We start from the raw sequence: 20,981 nt of genomic DNA on the forward strand, positions 1-20,981 counted from the left end.
AAAGTTTCTTTAATTAATAAAAAAAAAAGAATTTAGAACTCCGTTTTCTATTTATCATTTATATTTTATGAAGTTTTTACTAAAATAACTTTAAAATAGGAAGTGGTTCGAATATATGAATTTTACGAAATAAAAGGCAGATATCAAGCAGTGAGATATATTTAATCTTGCTCAAGTATCCTTTCGCTTCTAGAGCATCTTCAGGGGCATTTCGTCAAAAAAAAGGAAGGTATCCTCGAATGTCAATAATTGTATGAAGTTGTGGTAACTTAAATTAACATATATCTAACAAATACGTAACCTACACAACACTGTAACGTACAAACAGATACATTTATCTGTTTGTACCTCCAACTTCAAAATGTATAAGTACCAAAATTACCTGCACTCAAATTTATCTGTTCGTCCTTCGTGTAGTGTACGTCAAATATTTGTTAGGTATATGTTAATTTAAGTTGCCACCACTTCAGACAATTAATGATATTCGAGGATACCTTCCTTTTTGACGAAATGCCCCTGTAGATGCTCTAGGAGCTAAAGTATACTTGGACAAGATTGAATAAAACTCAGTGCTCAATATATACCTTTTATTTCGTAAAAATAACTTTATTTCATTTATTTTCATTTTATTATTTTAATTTCATAATAATTAATTTTCTTTTAAGCTTTTTATATATATAAAAAAAACAAAATTTAACCCTTAGTTTATTTAACATAAAAATCAATCTTATAATAAAACATTAATTTGTTTCTTGATTGTTTGTATTGCCCTATATTCAATAGGATTTACAATATAAGATTGGTTCTAAAATTAAATTATCACGTGTTTGTAGGTAAATATATTGTTTGCGTACAATAATTTCATTTTGGCAACTGAATTTTTTCAACAAAATCAGTTGTTGTCCGTTGTTCTCATGTAGTTTCTAATGTAAATTTTGCTTAATATGGCTGTACAACGCTGATGAGACCCAGGAAGGACGAAATATGTGATGCATACTGTTTTGATATGTGGTATTAGTAATTATTATTAGCTAAAAAACTGCTACTATTAGTATGAACCTATCACAGACTTGACCAGAAAATAATTTGTCTCTCTCTAAATACCAGCCTGCCACGTAAAATGGTATCCGAGCTTTCGTTGCTATTTTTGCCAATAAAATATTTATTTAATATGATTTGCAAGGGTTTAAATAAGAAAAGCAATGTTCTGTAGACGGTCTCACGTTATGACGTCACAAAATTGACCTTTCGCCCATTAAAGAGAAGCTAACCACAAAAATAATATTCCTCAAGTGTAGTGTGCCTCACCATCTTGTACTAGCACGAGCCGCCCCTGTACTATTCTGTTAAGAAGATCACTTCATCTACTATGAGGTTGAATATTATTGGATTTAATAAGTCTCACTGTCCGATTATAGTCGTTAATTTGATGGGTTTGGTTTTGATTAGTTCGGCTCATATACGTATAATATGTTTTAGATATCGGATCAGACCGAAATATATGCGCCCAGTAAACAATAGAAATTTATCCATAAGTATCTTGGGCAAGCCGGTTGCATTTCCCATAGGGATATCTCCTACAGCTTTTCATAAATTAGCACATCGCGATGGAGAATGTGCTACTGCAAAAGGTAAATTCATATTTTCGTATACTTTGTGCCGATTTCTGTGTTAACACGTTAAGCGCCATGGTGGTCCCTAGGGACCGATTTAGGAAGTTCCCCATATGCCATGAAAGTCCCTAGGGACCGCTGGGCATTGACGAAACAATACATTTTTTATGACTTACTCATTACATATCTTTCAGCTACCCAGGATTTAGATACCATTTTTATATTGAGTTCACATTCTAATTCTACCTTTGAAGAGGTTATAAAGGCGGCACCACATGGAAGGAAGTGGTTACAAATGTATATATTTCAAAGCAGGTAAATAATTTTACTCATGGGTAGTGTCATTGTTTTTTACAATGCAGAAGAATGTTATGTTATTTTAAATTATAAGTTTTATTCAAATATGCAATTATAGCAAATTAGTATAAAAGTTAAGGTTTGGTGATAATTGACGAATACTGAGTTTATCTCTCCTATCTGCAAACATATGATAACCTTTTCAATTGTTAATGTTTTTTAATATGCCTACAATTTAAGTACGTAACGAATGCATTATAATTATTAATTTTAGAAATAATAATACGAACAATATTTAGTAATTTATACAGTAAGAAATTTTTTGGCATTCTTCAAAAAAGAATCCTTTCCAAATTCCTTTCCAAATCCCTTTCCTATTTTAAATTACTCCATAAAAAGTCCAGGGGAGTTAAATCAGCAGACTTGGGAGACCAAAAAATATCTGAAGATCTATTAATCACCTTTCCACTGAATATATTTTCAAGGAGTAGATACTATAACGTTTACGGTACTATGGATGGGGGTCTCCATCCACAATTTAATATTTTAAAATTTCTTAAAACAATTAAAATATGTACTTTCAAATCTTCCACAACAAAAACTATATGTAGTATATGTCATTTTTTTTGCATATAAAAAGACTATCCAGCTATATTTCCAACTATCCGTATTTCCACTTTACAGTTAACAATATTCCAACTATATTTCCAACTATCCGTATTTCCACTTTACAGTTACAATATTCAGGGAAAGGGGAAAGTTAAACAAAACTTATTACACAACTTTTTCTGCCAAAATCAGAATTACTCAATACAGATCCGCCCTAGTTTAAAACCATAAATGAATTTCAGGGAGATGATTAAAGATTTTGCAAAAGTAGCAGAAGAAAGTGGATTTGAAGCATTGGTTCTAACAGTGGATTTTACCTTGAAGGGATTAAGACGACACTTTTTAAGAAGCGAGTTTGTAACGCCACCACATGCACAGTAAGTAGAATAATCATCATCATCAGTAGCTCGACAACCTTTTTTGGGTCCTGGCTTGTTCTAGGATTTTCCGCCATTCTGTTCTATTCCTTGCTTTGTTCTTCCAGTGTGTAATCTCAAGTGTTTTCAGATCTTGTTCCACTTGTTCCATGTATCTAAGTTTGGGTCTTCCCTTTGACCTTCTCCCTACTGGTGTTTGCCTCATTATATGTTTTGATGTTTCGGTCTCCAACATCCGTTCAACATGGCCCATCCAGCGCAGACGTCCGATCTTTATGGATGTTATAACGTCGGGTTCGTTGTATGCTGCGTATAGTTGAAAATTATATCTTCTGCGTCATATGTCATTTTCTTTCACCCCCTTATACAGGGTGTCCCGGAAAATAGTGCGTTCCTTTAAGGTATGGAGAGAATACACAATTTGAAACAAAAAAGTCCTATACCATTTTTTTCTAAAGTTAACCGTTTCCAAAAAAAAGTTAACATTGTTTTCCATATACCTGTATTTTAATGTTTGGAAATTTTAATAAACTGGCAACATCGTACGCACTACGGAATAATAACAGATAATAAGAACTCGTTTGTGATTGTGATTTACAGTATTTAAAATAATCCAACCTAATAGTAGGTAATACTTATGTATTTACTATTTGTTTACTAAAATGATTTTCTTTTGAAATGTATTGAAATACCTATTGCATAATTTTAAACGAATTACACATCTTTTAACATAAAAACACATCTTTTAACTAAACGTAGTATTATGTATTTAGTAAGGTTTAAATGGGTTGAATGCTGAGTATTGCTGAGGGCTTTAACTGAATTACACAGTTTTAATAGTTTACAGTGGAACTTAAATACACCAGATAATGTCTCAGTAATTTGTTTACTTGTGAACTGAAATAACTAAATTGTACTTACTTGAAAATAATTATTATACCGAATAGATGTTTCAAGTAACCTTTCACAAACACCATTCATAGGTAATAACATAATAGGTAATACACTCACTATTCGAAAACATTTTCGGCATTGACACTAAACAGGATTCTTTAAAACTATCTGTTTACTATCTATCTTCTATCTATTTATTTACATGGGACTGTCTATGCTTAAATTTGCGTACCGCACATAGTTGTCAGATTTAAATTTGCCTACCAAAATACATTTTAATTTTTTGGTCAAACGGTTGCATTTAGAAAAAAATGTTATAAGAGTTTTTTGTTCTACATGGTGCCTTCTACCTATACATTTAAGGAACGCACTATTTTCCGGGACACCCTGTATATGTGTCTAAGGTTTTTTTCGTTCAAACGTACCTATATAATAAGTTCTCATCGCTTTTCGACAGTGTCCATGTCTCTGATCCGTATATTATAAGAACCGATTTTATCAGTATTTATATTACAGTTCAAGTTGATTCTCAGTTAGAGCTGACTATTCCTAGTTCGAGTCAACTCCAACTAAAACAAGCAGTAAAAGTTGATTTGAAAAATTTAATTCAACTTTTACTAGTTTGAGTTGACTATTCCTGTCTGTTTGTTTTGACCGTTTCAACTACCTACTTATCAAGATTTGAACATATAGGCCAGGAAATTAAGCTGAAAAAATGGCAAAACCTTGCAATTTTTTCGTCCAGCATCGATTTGTAAAAAAATTTGGGATTAGATTCATTTTACCCTCTAGTTAATTTTCTATAATTGAGCCGTTGTACGCTTTTGATTTTTTAAGGGTGATAAATACCACTAATTGTAAAAAGAATATAATAACATTTTAAACTTTAATATGATCAACATTTGGTTTTTATTAGTTGAATAATGATTGTCTTATGCCTTTTTTAAATGCCTTTATTTTTGTTAAATAATGATTGTTTTCATTATGATATATCATAATATTTTAACTCTTAGGCCGGTCGTCCATTGGAAGCGTAGTCGCGCGACTCGAAGGTAGCACGTATACGCCCGTATAGAAGCGACTAATCCTAACAAATAAAATATAACTAAACAACGTCCACTGCAAACTACTTTGAGCGACCGGGCTCGGCCGACCAGAAGCGACTGGCGACCGATCCCCCTAGAATGGGATTAGTCGCTGGTAATCGCATGTTGATGCTACACTGGTTTTCAATAAATATCTGCGCAGGTATTTTTGATATTGTTTTAATTTTCGATAATTGTGTTATTTTCGATATGGAAATTGATAACGAAAAACTGATTAGTGCCGTTTATGAAAAGCCTCCGTCGTGGAACATGAAAGACAAGAGATATCATTCATGTGATGGTCAAAGGAAATTGTTGTCGAAAGTTGCAGAGAAGTAGGTGCTAGTGAAAAGAGTTTTTCAATATTATTATTTTATAATATATATAATTACAATGTAAACGAAAAAAAAAAAAAAAATAGAGCGTGGCACTTGCGGAGTGCCGACAGAAGTGAATAAGTACTTCTTATAGTTTTAGGATTAACAAATTTTCGAAAGAATTTTTATTTGAAATTTTTACAATAATAAACGTCTTACATCTAAACCAAGTAAATATAAATTTACATAAACCTTTAAATTATTTTTATTAACAAATTACTTAATGATTTTTTTCAATTTGGGAAAAAATGTAATTAAATACTAATAAAGTATAGTAAATATTTCGTGTAAATTTGAATCGCCAACAATATATGGAAGAGTCGATTCTCGTTAAAGGGGAGGCCATTGTACAAAGGTAACAACCTTTTTGAAGTTGTTAATAAATAACATACATATTTGTGTAATAAATTATTCCTTTGCAAACTATGCTTTCTATGTATATTTTATAAGCTATTCACAAAAATACACTTTCTTTTGATGACGACAGTAAGTTTGACAGTCGCGAACTAAGTAGTATACAGTCGCCTGCAGTGGATGATACCAGTCGCTCAGGCGCATGAGCGCTCATACACGGACGTATACGCGCTACCTACGAGTCGCGACTACGCTTCCAATGGACGACCGGCCTTAAAACCATCCTTGTTGGAGTATACCATATAAAAAATTTATTTATCCTAAAAGAATGATTTCGGCTTGCATCAATTTGCATAAAAATTTGGGATTCTATATCATGTTCAAGGGCGTTGATTATTTTTAAGGAGTAAACTACCCCTTATTATGAAAAATTATATAAAAACATTGTATACCTTAATATGGGTAAAATTTGGTTTTGATTGGTTAAATAATGATTGTTTTATGCTTTAAGATATATCATAATATTTCCAACCCTTAAAAATCACCCTTAGTAACATTGCAATTTTTATTATAAGTAATTTAATAGATCCATACAGAAAAAAAGTAGAATTACGTACAAAAACATTTAATTACACAAAAATACGAATTTACAAATACAAATAGTTTTTTAGTCATCTTCATCGAGATCGATGTCATCTTCGTCTTTTTCTATAACTGGTGGGTTATTCTTGCAATCATCCCCCGAGCAACCAGAAAAAGTGGGATTGCAGTTAAATCCCAATTTTCAAAGATACTAACCAATTTATTTACTATAATAAACACAATTGAATAATTGTACAAAAATTGTCAGAGCACATGTTATTTCCTTCGAACTGTAGAACACACTGGCGAAAAATCAACGAAATATACACACATATGCAAACATGAGCAGATGTTTCTTTATTTTCTGTCTTACGAAAAAAATCATTTTATCTTTAAATTCCAATTTTTCTAAATTTTAAGTAGGTCAAACTTCTTGGGTGTATTGATAATACATATATAAAAAGAATTACAGAAGTCCGAAGATCAATTTGAATTAGGAGGGTAGTTAGGGGGTTGTTTTCACTAATTTTTCGTAGAAAAAAGTAGGTACCGACCTTATTTTGATCATAAGTCGCTCACTTTTTATGCTAGAAACTTTTTTTTGAAAGGTCTAATAATCGTAACTATACTTGAAAAAATATTCTGTAAGTTTTTCTTGAAAAATGCAAAGTTTTTCCGTTATTTGGCTTTGACTATTTCAAATTATGCATTTGACGTGAAAAGCTAACCTTTAACATGCCGTATGTAATGGTTTGTAATGGTTGTTCAGTTTGTAATGGTTGTAGAAAAATTATATAAAAAAAGTATTTTGTTTGTGTTTCTAAAAGATACAATTTTTAAAGCTACAGTTGTTTGATTAAATGTTTATTTTTGAGTTATTCTCAAAAAACCCTCTAAAAAGTAGTTTTTTTTTTCGTCGAAAAACTGTTACTTTCAACCGCCAATAACTCGAAAAATATTAGTTTTGCGAAAAAACCGTAAAAAACATTTTTTCTTATAATCACATTTTACATCGATTTCCATGGTTAAAATGTTAAGAAATACCCGACCACGAGATGGGGTGGCAACCACCCTTAAGGTTTTAGCCTACAGCGGCATGATATAGAAAATGATCCTTGGGCTATTCCCTACCTTCTGTGAAAATTTCAAGTAAATCCATGCTGGACGAAAAAATTGCGAGCCAAAATGCTTCATATCCTGGCCTAATATCCAGTAACATTTTAGGATCAAAAAGTAAAAAAAAAATTAAACGTTTGTTTTTTGTTTTTTCCTAAAACTAATTTTTTTGCATCGGACAAATTTTTTTAGTTTTTTTGGATCATTCCACCTTAAGTGACTTTTCTGTAAATGTGATAGTTTTCGAGATATTATAAGCGATTGAAATTTTAAAAATTGCAAAATCGGTCATTTTTAACCCTCAAAAACTATGTGAAACACCAAAAATTTCAATGATACCAAGGTACGTAGATATTCTAAGAATATCTATTGATGAAATTCCGAAGAGCTTTTTACAATACAATATCGAAAACCCATTTATTTTTTATTTGCTAATCAAGCGGGAGCGACAATATTTTCAACCATTACATGCGTATATGTACTTAATCGGAGAAAATTATTTTAAGTTTAAAAAAATTGTTTAAAATATGTTTGACACATTTTTGACCCTGGCAACATGCAAATTTGTTAATAGGGAACCTTTTTAAGCAAGATGGTGAAAAAAAAATTTAATCAGAATATTTTTCCGCACATATATTTACTCATATTACATACAATGTTGTCGGTTAAAAATAGTGTAGCGACCGCTTGACTAGCAATTAAAAAACAAAAGGGTTTTCGATATTGTATTGCAATGGCAAAAAGCTCTTCGGGACTTCATCAATCGAGAATATCTACGTAACTTGGTATCATCGAAATTTTCGGTGTTTTACATACTTTTTGAGGGTTAAATTTTGATTTTTCTATTTTTAAATTTTCAATCGCTTCTTTTTAATCGAAAACTATCACATTTACAGAAAAGTCACTTTAGATATTTTCTATTTGGAATGATCCAAAAAACCTACAAAAATTTGTCCGATGCAAAGAAATTAGTTTTAGGAAAAAACAAAAAACAAACGTTTAAAAAATTTTTTGACTTTTTGATCCTGGCAACATACAAATTTGTTAAGAGGGGATATTTTCAAGCAAGATGGTGAAAAAAAAATTGAATCGAAATATTTTTCCGCACATATATTTACACATGTTAAATATACATGCGACGGTTGCCAATCAAGCGCCCTTGATTGGTAATTAAAAAACAAATGGGTTTTCGATATTGTATTGCAAAAAACTCTTCGGGATTTCATCAATCGATGTTCAAAGAATATCTTCTTACCTTGGCAACATCGAAATTTTCAGTTTTTTACATAGTTTCTGAGTATTAAAAATTGCTGATAATCGCCCATATGTCAAAAAATATCAACTTTAGAGAAAAGTCACTAAAGACCTTTTCTGTTTGAAATGATCCAAAAAACCTAAAAAACTTTGTTCGGTGCAAAAAACTTAATTTTAGGAAAAAAAACAAAAAAAACGTTTAAATACATTTTGACCCACTTTTGGACCTGGCAACATGTAAATTTGTTAAAAGGGGTCCTTTTTGAGTAAGATTGTGCAAAAAATCCGAATCGGAATATTTTTCCTAGCGGATGCGCAGTGACTTTCTGGACTATATACAAAAAATGTATTACTTTGAAATTCGTCACTTGATGTATGTGCGCTAGATTATATTATTATTTGCCTGTCTACTATCATTATTTTTGTTTTTCCGGTATTGATCTGAATTCCTAATTATTTACTTATACGGCTTACCCGTTCGGTGATGGTAATCATTTAGACTTCATTCGCTGTTAGTATAAGTGTGTCATCTGTGTATCGCAGATTATTGATTTTTTTTACTCGTATAGTGATTCATCCATCCCATTTATCTAGCACTTTCTTCATTATACAGGGTGTTTCATTAAGAATTGTCCCAAACAGTAACTGGAGAAACAGCAGAAAATACGAAGATTTAACCCAAAACACTTAACTAAAATATTCCTCCTTGCCGAGATACAAGGTGTTTTATTACAAATATTCTAAAATGATTTTAGCCCATTACTTTAACACCCTCCAATAGTTTTTGTTCAAACTTGACAAACAGTTTACACATATTAGGATACTGTTACTAGTGTTAAAAGATCGTTTTTCACTGTTACCAGGGGCGTGCTGTAGGGATCTATACTTCTTTTTTCCCACTTCCCCCCTCATAATCTACGCCACTGTCGTAATAATCGTTTGAGCATGTTTTTTGATTATTCGTTTCTTTTTACGTAAATGTTCTCCTTTTGTCTCAATGCGATAAAGTAGTTTTCAAGTTATTTACGTTTAAAGGTAATGAATTCAATAAGATTATGTATTTTAAACACATTGAATGTTGTTTAAAATACATAAATGTAATCTTATTAGTACAGGAGCCGAAGTTTTTCACCTCGCAACTTTTACAGAACGGATCGATTTGCTTGAAGATTTGAGAATAAATAGTGGATAGTCCAAGGATCAAAATCTATATGATGCCGAAGGGCGCTTTTACCGTGGGGGTGGTTGCCACCCCATCTCGGGGATGGTAATTTTTTATTATATTTTGTATTGACAAGTAATATTTGATGCATCGAAGGTCAAGTATGATAACTGAAGGTATTAGAGGAATTATTGAGTTTGAAAAACCGTTTTTCCCATAAGAAATATATTTGATCATATTTATGAAGCCTATAACTTAAAAATTTGAATTTTCCCAGATATGTGGTATACACCGTTAGATGCGTCTAGAGTCTCCCTACAAACGCTCAGTTATTGGTGCAATTCGTGGGTTGAAATTTTGAGTAATTGTCGAAAAACCAAAATTCTCAAAGTTTAATTTTTCAGTTTTTCGGCTATACTGAGCCGTGTGTAGGTATGATCTTGACCACTTAGCTATTGATTTGGTGTATTTGCGGTTTTCCTGTCTTTCCTTGAAACAAAGAGATATACTCCCAAAAATATGCCATTTTGTATCTACCTAGCCCTATAGCTGGCTTATAGGTGGTCAAAAGTCACAAACTACACCCATTTTGAATCGGCCCTGACCCACTCTTGAACACACAGAAAAACTAATTCAGATCGGTGTAACTTTTCCACATACAGTAGGAAAAATGAAAGAATACCCATGAACGAATATATAAAACACGCTGTATTTTCCTGTCACCGTGTCATACAAAAAATTTGCCAGCGCAAGTACATGTAATAATATTATTATTACATGTACTTGCGCTGGGCAATTTTCTTTGTGACACGGTGACAGGAAAATACAGCGTGTTTTATATGTTCGTTCATGAACCCATGACCCATGAACGAACATATAAAACACGCTGTATTTTCCTGTCACCGTGCCATACAAAAAATTGGCCAGCGCAAGTACATGTAATAATTAATATTACATGTACTTGCGCTGGGCAATTTTCTTTGTGACACGGTGACAGGAAAATACAGCGTGTTTTATATGTTCGTTCATGGGTATTCTTTCATTTTTCCGACTGTAAGCACATACATATCCACAAACATTTTTCTCTTTTTTAATAAAAATTGAGTCATAATTCTGACCTCGGAAACTTTTGAATGGTATAACCGATTTTCAAAATTAGACATGCGTTGGAAAGGTAATGATTAGTACTATCAGAAACCGAAAAGGTAGGACTTAAAATTTTGAAATTTTTGGGAGTTTTGGGGACGAGAAGAAAAAGAGACCCTAAATAGGAAGGGCCGTAAAATCCACACCCTTGGACCAAAATGGAGAGTTGACATATGGTTGGGCGAGTCTTTTCCTAAACTTTAAGATGGGATTTGGCCTAATTTTCAATTCAGTCAGATCTAGAAAATTGAAAATTTCGTGTATATATGTATATTGTCGCATGTAGGGGTATTATGCGCCACTGGCGAGAACTGCCGTCCTCTAGTAATGCCTAAATTGAAATAAAATACATATACACATATGTAGGTATTTAACATTCTTAATATTATAATATACTTTATTTTTTTTTAATTATAATTTACAGTTATATTTGAACAGTATTAAAAGGTAATTCTTGGTAAGTTTTGCTTCAACACATTTTGTTTGACAAAAATAACTGTGTTTGTATTGTGCATGTTTCCATGGAAACGGCGATCATGTGTATGGAAAAACGGCAATGGCCGACTTTTCTCACTGCAATGGCCGACTTTTCTCACTGCGTGAGAAATGTTTCATTTTGAATGTATGTAAGTAGTGAGAGAAGCATTGTAGAGCAACCAAGCGCGGCTCCTCCTTAGGGTCAATTGGTCAATGACCCCCCTAAAATAATCTCATAAAAATACCAATTTTATTAAAAATATCTTTTATCTAAAACTTCACTCTGAAATATAAAATTCTCTCTCAGCAGTCTGCATTGGCAAAACAAATATAATAGATATAATAACGTCGCGCCTCGCGCTATACACAAGCCCGTGGCTGGGCCGTATTTTAAATTGTCTATATACAGTTCTTATGGCTTATGGACAAATGCATGTAAAATAGAAAAGAGACGGCAGATAGCAATTTCGTGGGCGAGAGTGGGAGTGACCTTTCCGTCGTATACCTCTAGTAGAGTCGACGGCCTCACGTTTAGTTAGTTACCGTCTGCTGACCGCACTTCACGGCAGGTCTATATCGATCGCGGCGTATTTGCGTAATTTATTTTGTTTTGTTGGATTTTTTTGTGATTGTAACAAAAACAAGATGAGTGTTGTTGACGAAATAATTGCCTTAAAATCTGCTGGAACACTAAATTATGAACGGCGGCTTGAGAAAAAAGAAAGTGGTCGACCAAAACCAAACATGAATTTAAAACAAACAACAAAGGATAGGGGTAAGGACATTCAAAGATATTTTAAAGAATCAATGTACAATTTGTGTGATTGGATTTGTGGCTGCAGTGTGAGAAATGCATTTTTTTGCTATCCGTGTTTACTGTTTTCGAATGACGCTGTATGGGCGAAAAATGGAGTAACTGACATTAAGCATTTAAAAGTGAAAATTACAAAACATGCCTCTTCAACTACTCATATAAATTCATCAATGAGTTACGCAAGTTTAGGACGTGTTAACATAAGACAGCAACTTGATAGTGTATATCGTAAATCTGTGCATGACTTTAATGAATTGGTATCTAAAAATAGGTATATTTTAAACAAACTAATCGACTGTGTAAAATTTTGTGGAGTTTTCGAAATTGCATTGCGCGGTCATGACGAAAGTGACAGCTCCAATAATCGTGGAATTTTTCTGGGCCTTATCGATTTTGTTTCTGAACTGGATTTAATGTTTAAAGAACACATTGAAAAAAGTACAGTATTTAAAGGAACATCGAAAACAATTCAGAACGATATTTTAGAATCAATGTTAGCCATTGTGCATACTCATATCATGAAGGAGATTGGCCAGACAAATTTTGTGGCCATTCAAGTAGATGAGACCACAGACAGCTCCAATAAAACGCAGATGATTATCATATTGCGATATGTATTAACTGGTATTGTACATGAAAGATTTTGGAAATTTGTTAACCCCCTAGGTACTACAGCACAACATTTAACTAATGTAATATTGGAAGAACTTCAATTATTAAAAATTAATGAAGCACCTGAAAAATTGATTGCCCAAAGTTACGATGGTGCATCAGTCATGAGCGGTAAACTGGGAGGAGTACAAACAAAAATTAAAGAAATATACCCAAATGCACACTTCATTCACTGCTATGCCCATCAATTTAATCTTATCCTCCAAAAAGCGGCGAGTCAACACAAACCGATAAAAATATTTTTTGCAAATTTACACGGATTTTCGTCCTTTTTCGGCCGATCTCCAAAACGTACGATGGTTCTGGATAGAGTGGTTAAAGTAAGGCTACCTAAAGCTGCGCCTACTCGATGGGCTTTCAATACAAAATGTGTTGAAATTGTATACACTTATAAAGATGATTTAAAATCTTGCTTAGAGGAAATTATTGATGAGGAGCAAGATGGTAACAATATAAATCAAGCAACTGGTTTAAAAAGACATTTGGAAGATGAGCATTTTTTATTTTGGTTAAATTTTTTCCATAAAATAATGCCCCATGTTGATATATTGTTTAAACAATTGCAAATGCGAGACATTGATGTTATATCTGTCAAAAATTGTATCCTGTCTTTTAACAACAATATCCAAATAATTAGAAATACTATTTTGGAATCAGAAGTACCAAGCACATCAACAGCAAAAAAAAGAAAAACTACTGCAGAGGATCCAAAGCGACGAACTGCACTTGAAATTTGTGATATTATTATATCTGAAATAAATCACAGGTTTAGTTTCAATGATCATCTCATGATTTCACAGTTATTCTACATAGAGAAATTTGAAGCATACACTACCAACTTTCCGCAAAATATTTTAAAAATGGTGACGGCTAATTATCCCACAGTGAATATTTCCAAACTAAAATCGGAACTTGAAGTCTTATATTGTCGTGAGGATTTTCGCAATAGTGCTGGTGCAGTAGCCATACTTCAGCTTTTTATTAACATGAATTTGTCTGAAACATTTTCTGAAGCAGTGAAGTTATTAAATATTTTGTGCACACTCCCTATGACAACCGTGGAAAGTGAGAGATGTTTTTCTACTTTAAAAAGAGTAAAAACATTCCTGCGTAATACGATGGGACAACCTAGACTTAGTGCCTTGTCTATGCTGAGCATCGAGAAAACGCTTGTCAAGAGCATTCCAAATTTCAATGAGAAGGTCATAGACTATTTTGCAGAACTAAAGGATAGAAGAATTGACTTAAAATATAAAAATATTTAAAGTAAGTTTCGTTTTAATAAATTTACAATTTATTATACTATAAATATTCCTATCTATATATCAGTCAATAACCTGTTCATACCATTTTTCCTATATTTTTTAAAAGATTTACTCTAAAAAAAGACAAATTTAATTTTCGGAAAACTAGGGTAAATAGTATTGAGTTTTATCTAAGTCTGTATTTTTTATCTAAAATATAAATGCTAAAAGATCTTTTAAATACTTTAAAAAATCAACAGTTTGAAGTTTTCAAACCAAAATGACCCCCCTGAAGATTGACCCACGAGCCGCCGCTGAGAGCAACCATAGAAAAATATTATTGTATTTATAACTCTATATAATTTACCATTGTTTAAGGTTCGTCCTTCTTAAAAGATATCAAGAGAAGAATACAATATCTAGTTTTGTTGATCTTCCTGATTTAGACGCCGATTGGAGCTGTGTTAGATGGTTAACAACAGTCACTAAATTACCAATTGTAATAAAAGGTGTGCTGACTGCTGAGGATGCTATCGCAGCAGCGGATGCAGGAGCTTCTGCTATTCTTGTTTCTAATCACGGTGCTAGACAACTAGATAGTCTTCCATCAACAGTAAGATATGATTTTAATAAAGATAAAATCGTAAACACAACGAGAAATCTAAGATCCGAAAATCCAAAACTTCTAACGTAGGAACCAAAATTCTGGTGACAACCTAAATCCGTGCCTTCTAAAATGTGTAAGGCAAACGAACGATACATTAAGTAGACCGGGAGAATGTAAAATTGCATTCCACAACCTAATCTTAAGGGGCCCACAAACTGCGTTATTGCTCGATAGTTTTGTTTGACGAGTAAAGTTGGATTTATAGTTTGACGTAGCGTAGACGTAGACGCAACGGAGACGTAAGAAACGGACTGGAAACGTAAGAAAATATTATGTCAATTTATAGTTCGACGTAGCGGAATTTTTGCGCATGAGTAGAAAGAGTAAACAATGACTTAATTCTAATTCAACAACATAGCCTATAAATTATGCGAACAGTAATAAACAAACTTTGTGTTTATTTATTTATACTTATACTACTATTTATTATTATTATAATATTTATCTGTTTTGTGTGTTACATGGATTAGGAAATAAACGAAGATATGCTCCTTGGTGCCGCATGCCGTGGGATTTCCAACTATTTTATTTCATTTATTATCTTTAAAATGTTTATTGGATTTACCTATCGTATAATATGTGTATATAACCCCGAATTAGGCTAATAAACAACTCATATTTATCTGAAATATTGAAATGACTCTATGATATATTTTTATTAAATTAATAACTTAACATCCATTGTATTCAAATAATTAACAAAATTCGAATATGTTGATAAACAACTTTATCTTTACAAAATTGATGAGGGCGTGTCCACTTTGGGTGACAGAACAAAATTCTTAATTTTGATTGGCCAGACGTAAGAAACGCACTGTAAAAGATGAAAGTTGGTCATCTCTTCCGTTATGTTACGTTTCTCTTATGTTCCGTCAGGCGCTTGCGTTCATTTATAAACAGGGCCCTGATTCTAAATCAAATTTCGACACTAAACAAGTCGCTTTCAATATGGCGATGGCGACTGTCGAAATTATTTGACATGGAGATGAATGAATGGCCAAAAGCGAGGTTAGGTTTAGTTTAGATGTGTTTTGTTTATTTCTTGCAAGGAAAACTAAATCAAAAGGTATTATAATATAGCTGGGTTTAATTGAAATTTGCTTGTTTTGAGGAATTAGATAGAATAGTATTAAATTAGAAATATAATAATTGAGAATGTCCACAACATGAATCATCAACTCAATGAAAGATGTGAGGTAATAATCTGGGAAAATTAGTAAAAAACAAGGAAAATTAATTACCAGCTATTTTATTGCTGGACATGCTGAAATAAAATCTTCAAGATTTCCTATATTAGTAATATAGCTGTGCAAAGTCCACAGAAAGTGTGCTATTTTGTTTATAAACAAATTAGCGCTCCGAAATCTTTTTTTTTATTATTGCTCTAAAACTCCGAAAATTTTAACTTTAAACCAAAACACTCACATAAAAATTGACAGTAATTTAATTCTGCACATTAATAATTTATTCCAATTTCCTTCGACGGAAATTTTCTTCGGAAAATTCGGGTTTTCCAAACAAAATCTTTAATTTTCAACTAAAATTTGAGGGAAGTAATTATTTATCAATAATTAAATAATTTGGTGACAGTGACATAAATCTTTTTTGTTATGAGTGTCTTGAAGATATGAAAATTTGTATGTACAAAGAAGACCGGAATTAAAAGGTATCTAATGGTTCAAAGATTAAAATCCTGTTGTTTATAACTCTGTCGCAAATGCCGGTCAAATTTGACCGGTTATACCTGGAATCACTCCTCGCAATTCAATTTGTTTTTCTTCGAAAAGGACACAGAAGCCGTGCTCTTTTCAACAGCGTTAACTTAATTTAATTTAATCTAATATTTTCTGAGGGGTTCTATTTGTTTATAAGCCAAAAAATTGTTTCTTTATAACATTCCCGAGACCGCTCAAATGGTCCAATTTCAATCCTGTAAGGTACGTTGAATAGGTATAGTGCTTTTTTATATGAAAATCATAGTTATTCTGGTGTATCATAATCTTTCTGGTTATTATTTCGACCGAAATTTTTTAATTAACATTTTAATTATTGCTAAACTATTGGTTAGATTGTCGCCGGTCTCCTGATATACAGAGAGGGGCTAAATTATGGAATAAATTCATTTTCTCTAAAATGGACGATTTTAGAGAAAAATCCCGAAACAGGTCGATTTTTATTTTTAAATTAAATTTCTTGGCATATATTTCAAACTAGTGACGTCATCCATCCGAGCGTGATGACGTAATTATTTTTTTAAATAGGAATATGGGTTCGTGTTGTAGCTCATTTACAAAGGCGTTCAATTCTCTATTCAGTATTATAAACATTAGTTTCATTATTTATACAGGGAGGCCAAGAAAAATTTTGAATTAAATTAATTGACGCAAGAAGAAGAATGCATGTAATTTATTTAACTCAAAATACATTGTATTGCTGTCAGAAAATAGAAAAAAATGTTTATTTTGCAAATAAACATTGCTTTTAGCTTAAATTAAAAGTTCAAACTGCCAATAGGTAGGAGGGAGTCTGTTTGTGATTTAATTTAAGCGAAAAGAAATGTTTATTTGTGAAATAAACCTTTTTTTCTATTTTCTGACAGCAGTACAATGTATTTTGAGTTAAATAAATTACATACATTCTTCTTTTTGCGCCAATTAATTTAATTCAAAATTTTTTTTTGGCAACCATGTATAAATACCTAATGATATTAATGTTTATATTACTGAATATAGAATTAAACGCCCTTTCAAATGACCTACCACACGACCCCTATTCCCATTAACAAAATTATCGATTACGTCATCACGCTCAGATGGATGACGTCACTAGTATGAAATATATGCCAAAAAATTGTAATTTAAAAATAAAAATCGACCTCTTTCGGGATTTTGCTCCAAAATCGTCCGTTTTAAAGAAATGAATTTATTCCATAATTTAGCCCCTCTGTATAATCTACTATAATAAATCTTTCATGTCTTCAATTATTTAATTATTGATAAATAATTAGGTACTTCCCTAAAATTTTAATTGAAAATGGCAGATTTTTTGGGAAAACTCGGATTTTCTGAGTAAAATTTTTGTTGAAGGAAATCGGAAAAAAAATAACTTTGTGCAGAACTAAATTACGGTGAATTTTTATTTGAGTGTTTTTGGCTCAAAGGAAAAAATATAGGAGTTACAGACCACTAATTGAAAAAAAAAAGAAGATTTAGGAGTGCTAATTTGTTTATAAATAAAATAACACACTTTCTGCGGACTTGTCATACCCCATATTACTAATATATGCAATCTTAAGATTCGATTTTAGCAATAAAATAGCTGGTAAATAATTTTTCCCAAAAATGGTATTTTTTCGATAATTTTCCCAGACTATCAACAAAATCCAAGAAACGAAGCGCCAACCCAAATTCTGAGCAGTCTCAACATAATAAGGTTAATATCCCCAAGAATCGCGCGGTGTCGAAATGAAATTGCGACTGTCGAAATGAATTAGAATCAGGCCCCAGGAGTACACAAAATTCGGTGTTGATCTTTTCCAGTGCGTCTACGTTACGTCTACGTCTACGCTACGTCAAACTATAAATCCGACTTAAGTCTGTTTGAACAAAAATGACGTAAAACGGAAGTGTGTTGGTTGAAAACTGCCGTTTGTTGCTGGCGTGCAAAAATGATGGAATAATCAGGGCCAACTAGATCAGTGATACTCAACCTGCAGCCCGTGGGCCGCATGCGGCCCTCTAGCGTTTTTTATGCGGTTTGAAGTCTAACTAAAGGGCCCTGTGATCAAATTATTTGTCAAATTTCACGTGTTTTTCAAATTATTTGATAGTGTGCCGATGTGTTTGAGAACTCTGATTAAAAAGCAAGGTATTATTAATTTTTAATAATAAATTATTAAAGTTAACGAACAAATACTCATTTTAAAAATAATCTATATTTATTTACTACATTGCAACGACCCATTTAGTAATCACAAGAAAAATTCAGGTCCGGATTAACAAAAAATTTTTTAAATAATTGTGACCTTGAAACAACACCCTGTATATTAAAATTTTCAAAATTCGTCTCCACATTTAAAAAGAGCACAAAAAACTAAGTTTAATTGCTCGCTTCAATTTTTTCCGCAGATAATTTAATGACATTAATTTTTGAAATTATATTGAAATTTTTGTTTTGTAAGTTCGAGTTCTTAAAAATTTCCACATACATAATTTCAAAATTAAAGTCATTGAATTGTCTGCGCAAAAATGGAAGCTCTAATAAAGCTCTTTTCAAATGTGCAAACGGGTTTTGAAAATTTCAATATACAGGATGTTGTTTCAAGGTCACAACGGATTTATAATTTTGTTTAATCCGGAACTGGATTTTTCTTGTGTTTAGTAGTTAGGTGGTTTGGGTGCTAAATGTGACATATGTGTAACAAATATCAAAAGAATATACAAGGTGGTTCTAAAGTTATGGGTCCAGGAAGAAATGAGCAAAATCGATAAATCACCCTGTAACTCGGTTATAAAGTCGGTGGAGCAATAAATTTAGTATGTCTAGAATCGCCTCATTTACCTCTATTCACCATTCAAGTATTTCTGTTTCCCAATGAAACACCCTGTATACTACTTCATCTTGATTGCGGCCCACAAGCTGTGGCAATAGCTACTATGTGGCCTAGGAAAGAAAAAGGTTGAGTACCGCTGATCTAGATTATGTCAGTCGAACTTGTTCGATAAGCACCTTAACTTCAGCAAATCTGAAGTGTGTGGGTACAACAATTTTAAAAACCGACTGTTTATCTATAGTGGCCCATTCATTTAATTTTTAACATACAGTCGAACCGGCTTATTAGAATACCGGTTAAAGGAATATTCCGGTTTAAGGAATGGAAATTTGAGGTGCTGAAACGTTTCTACTAGCCGTCAGTGATCGGTTATTAGCATATCCCGCTTATAAGAATACTTTTGTTTGGCACGATGGCTATTCCAATAAGCGGGTTCGACTGTATTTGTTATAAATTAATAGTATATTAAGTATGGAGAACGGTAAGGGTTTTATACCGATCGAAGACAATTGTCGTCGCTCCGCTCCTCCTCCAATTATTGTCTGAGATCGGTTACCCTTAACGTTCGACATGCTTATAACGTTTTTTGCACGATTGATACCATTATAAATTATAAAATTAAACATTTTCGTCATATTGACTAGTTTCATTCATTTTATCAAGATAGATACTTTGGTTGATAGGTACTAACTAGGGTGCATAACAACAATGGAGAATTGAGTTTTTATTTAGTTGTCAATAATTTTAAGTAAAATTTTGATTATTATAAATTAAAATATGAGCGAAAATGAATTTGAAGAAATTGAACGGGCTTGGGAAGAAGGGTGTTCCGCAATTATTCCCGAAAAATTCAAAATCCGTTATCAAAATACCTACCAAAGTTTTAAAAAATGGTGCGAAGGCAAGAATTTAAGAATCGAAGAAAAGACTCTATTGGCATATTTCTTTCAAAGACATATGCAGTTGAAAGCTCCTGGAAGCCTCTTTGCAGAATATTCAATGATTAAATCCACCGTTTTTCTTAACGATGGCATTGACATTTCCAAGTTTTCAACTTTGATCGCGTATTTGAAGAGAAAAAATGTTGGCTATAGGCCTAAGAAGTTTCAATATTAATAAATAATTCGTTAGTTTTCTTTATTCTTTCAAAAAATAAATTAAAATTAAGAGATTTTTTAACTCGACGGTAAGTGAATTACTTACCGTCGAGTTGGAGTACTTACCGTCGAGTTGGATTACTTACCGTCGAGTTGCTAGTAAATGTCACCTACTGACGTAAAATCTGTCACGGTAAACAGTCAAAAATAATCAATCGTGCAAAAAAGTATATAAAACTTCGACCATTACAAGTAAAATCAAATCATTTGTTCTTAAGATACGCCAAAGGAAAATGTTGTGCTCAAGTAATAGGGAAAGGGACAATCGGGGGCTGGCCTTCTCAAATTGCCAAATTCTTAAATTTGCCTAATCCTGAGAACTATACTGGCCATTCGTTCAGGAGGACATCAGCAACGCTTTTGGCTAATAAAGGTGTTGATGTCCTCGGATTAAAGCGTCATGGAGGTTGGCGTTCATCGGCAGTGGCAGAAAGCTATATAGAAGATTCTCTTCAAAATAAAATAGATTTTGCCGAAAAAATATTGTGCAATACTACTAATGTATGCGATTCTGCAGGAGTTTCTGTTAGAA

General features: G+C 32.4%; 1 protein-coding gene across 2 annotated transcripts in view; it reads left to right on the forward strand.

The window, feature by feature from the left end:
• LOC126879107 (uncharacterized) overlaps positions 1-20,981 on the forward strand; it is a 45,121-nt gene that overhangs the window by 14,101 nt on the left and 10,039 nt on the right. For both annotated transcript variants that reach the window (XM_050642052.1, XM_050642053.1), the window contains exons 2-5: positions 1,480-1,631; positions 1,808-1,928; positions 2,762-2,896; positions 14,452-14,686. In XM_050642052.1, the coding sequence (XP_050498009.1) occupies positions 1,480-1,631; positions 1,808-1,928; positions 2,762-2,896; positions 14,452-14,686 (643 nt within the window). The remainder of the gene's footprint in view (positions 1-1,479; positions 1,632-1,807; positions 1,929-2,761; positions 2,897-14,451; positions 14,687-20,981) is intronic.

The sequence above is a fragment of the Diabrotica virgifera genome, chromosome 1 (genome assembly GCF_917563875.1).
Source record: "Diabrotica virgifera virgifera chromosome 1, PGI_DIABVI_V3a".
Classification (NCBI taxonomy): domain Eukaryota; kingdom Metazoa; phylum Arthropoda; class Insecta; order Coleoptera; family Chrysomelidae; genus Diabrotica; species Diabrotica virgifera.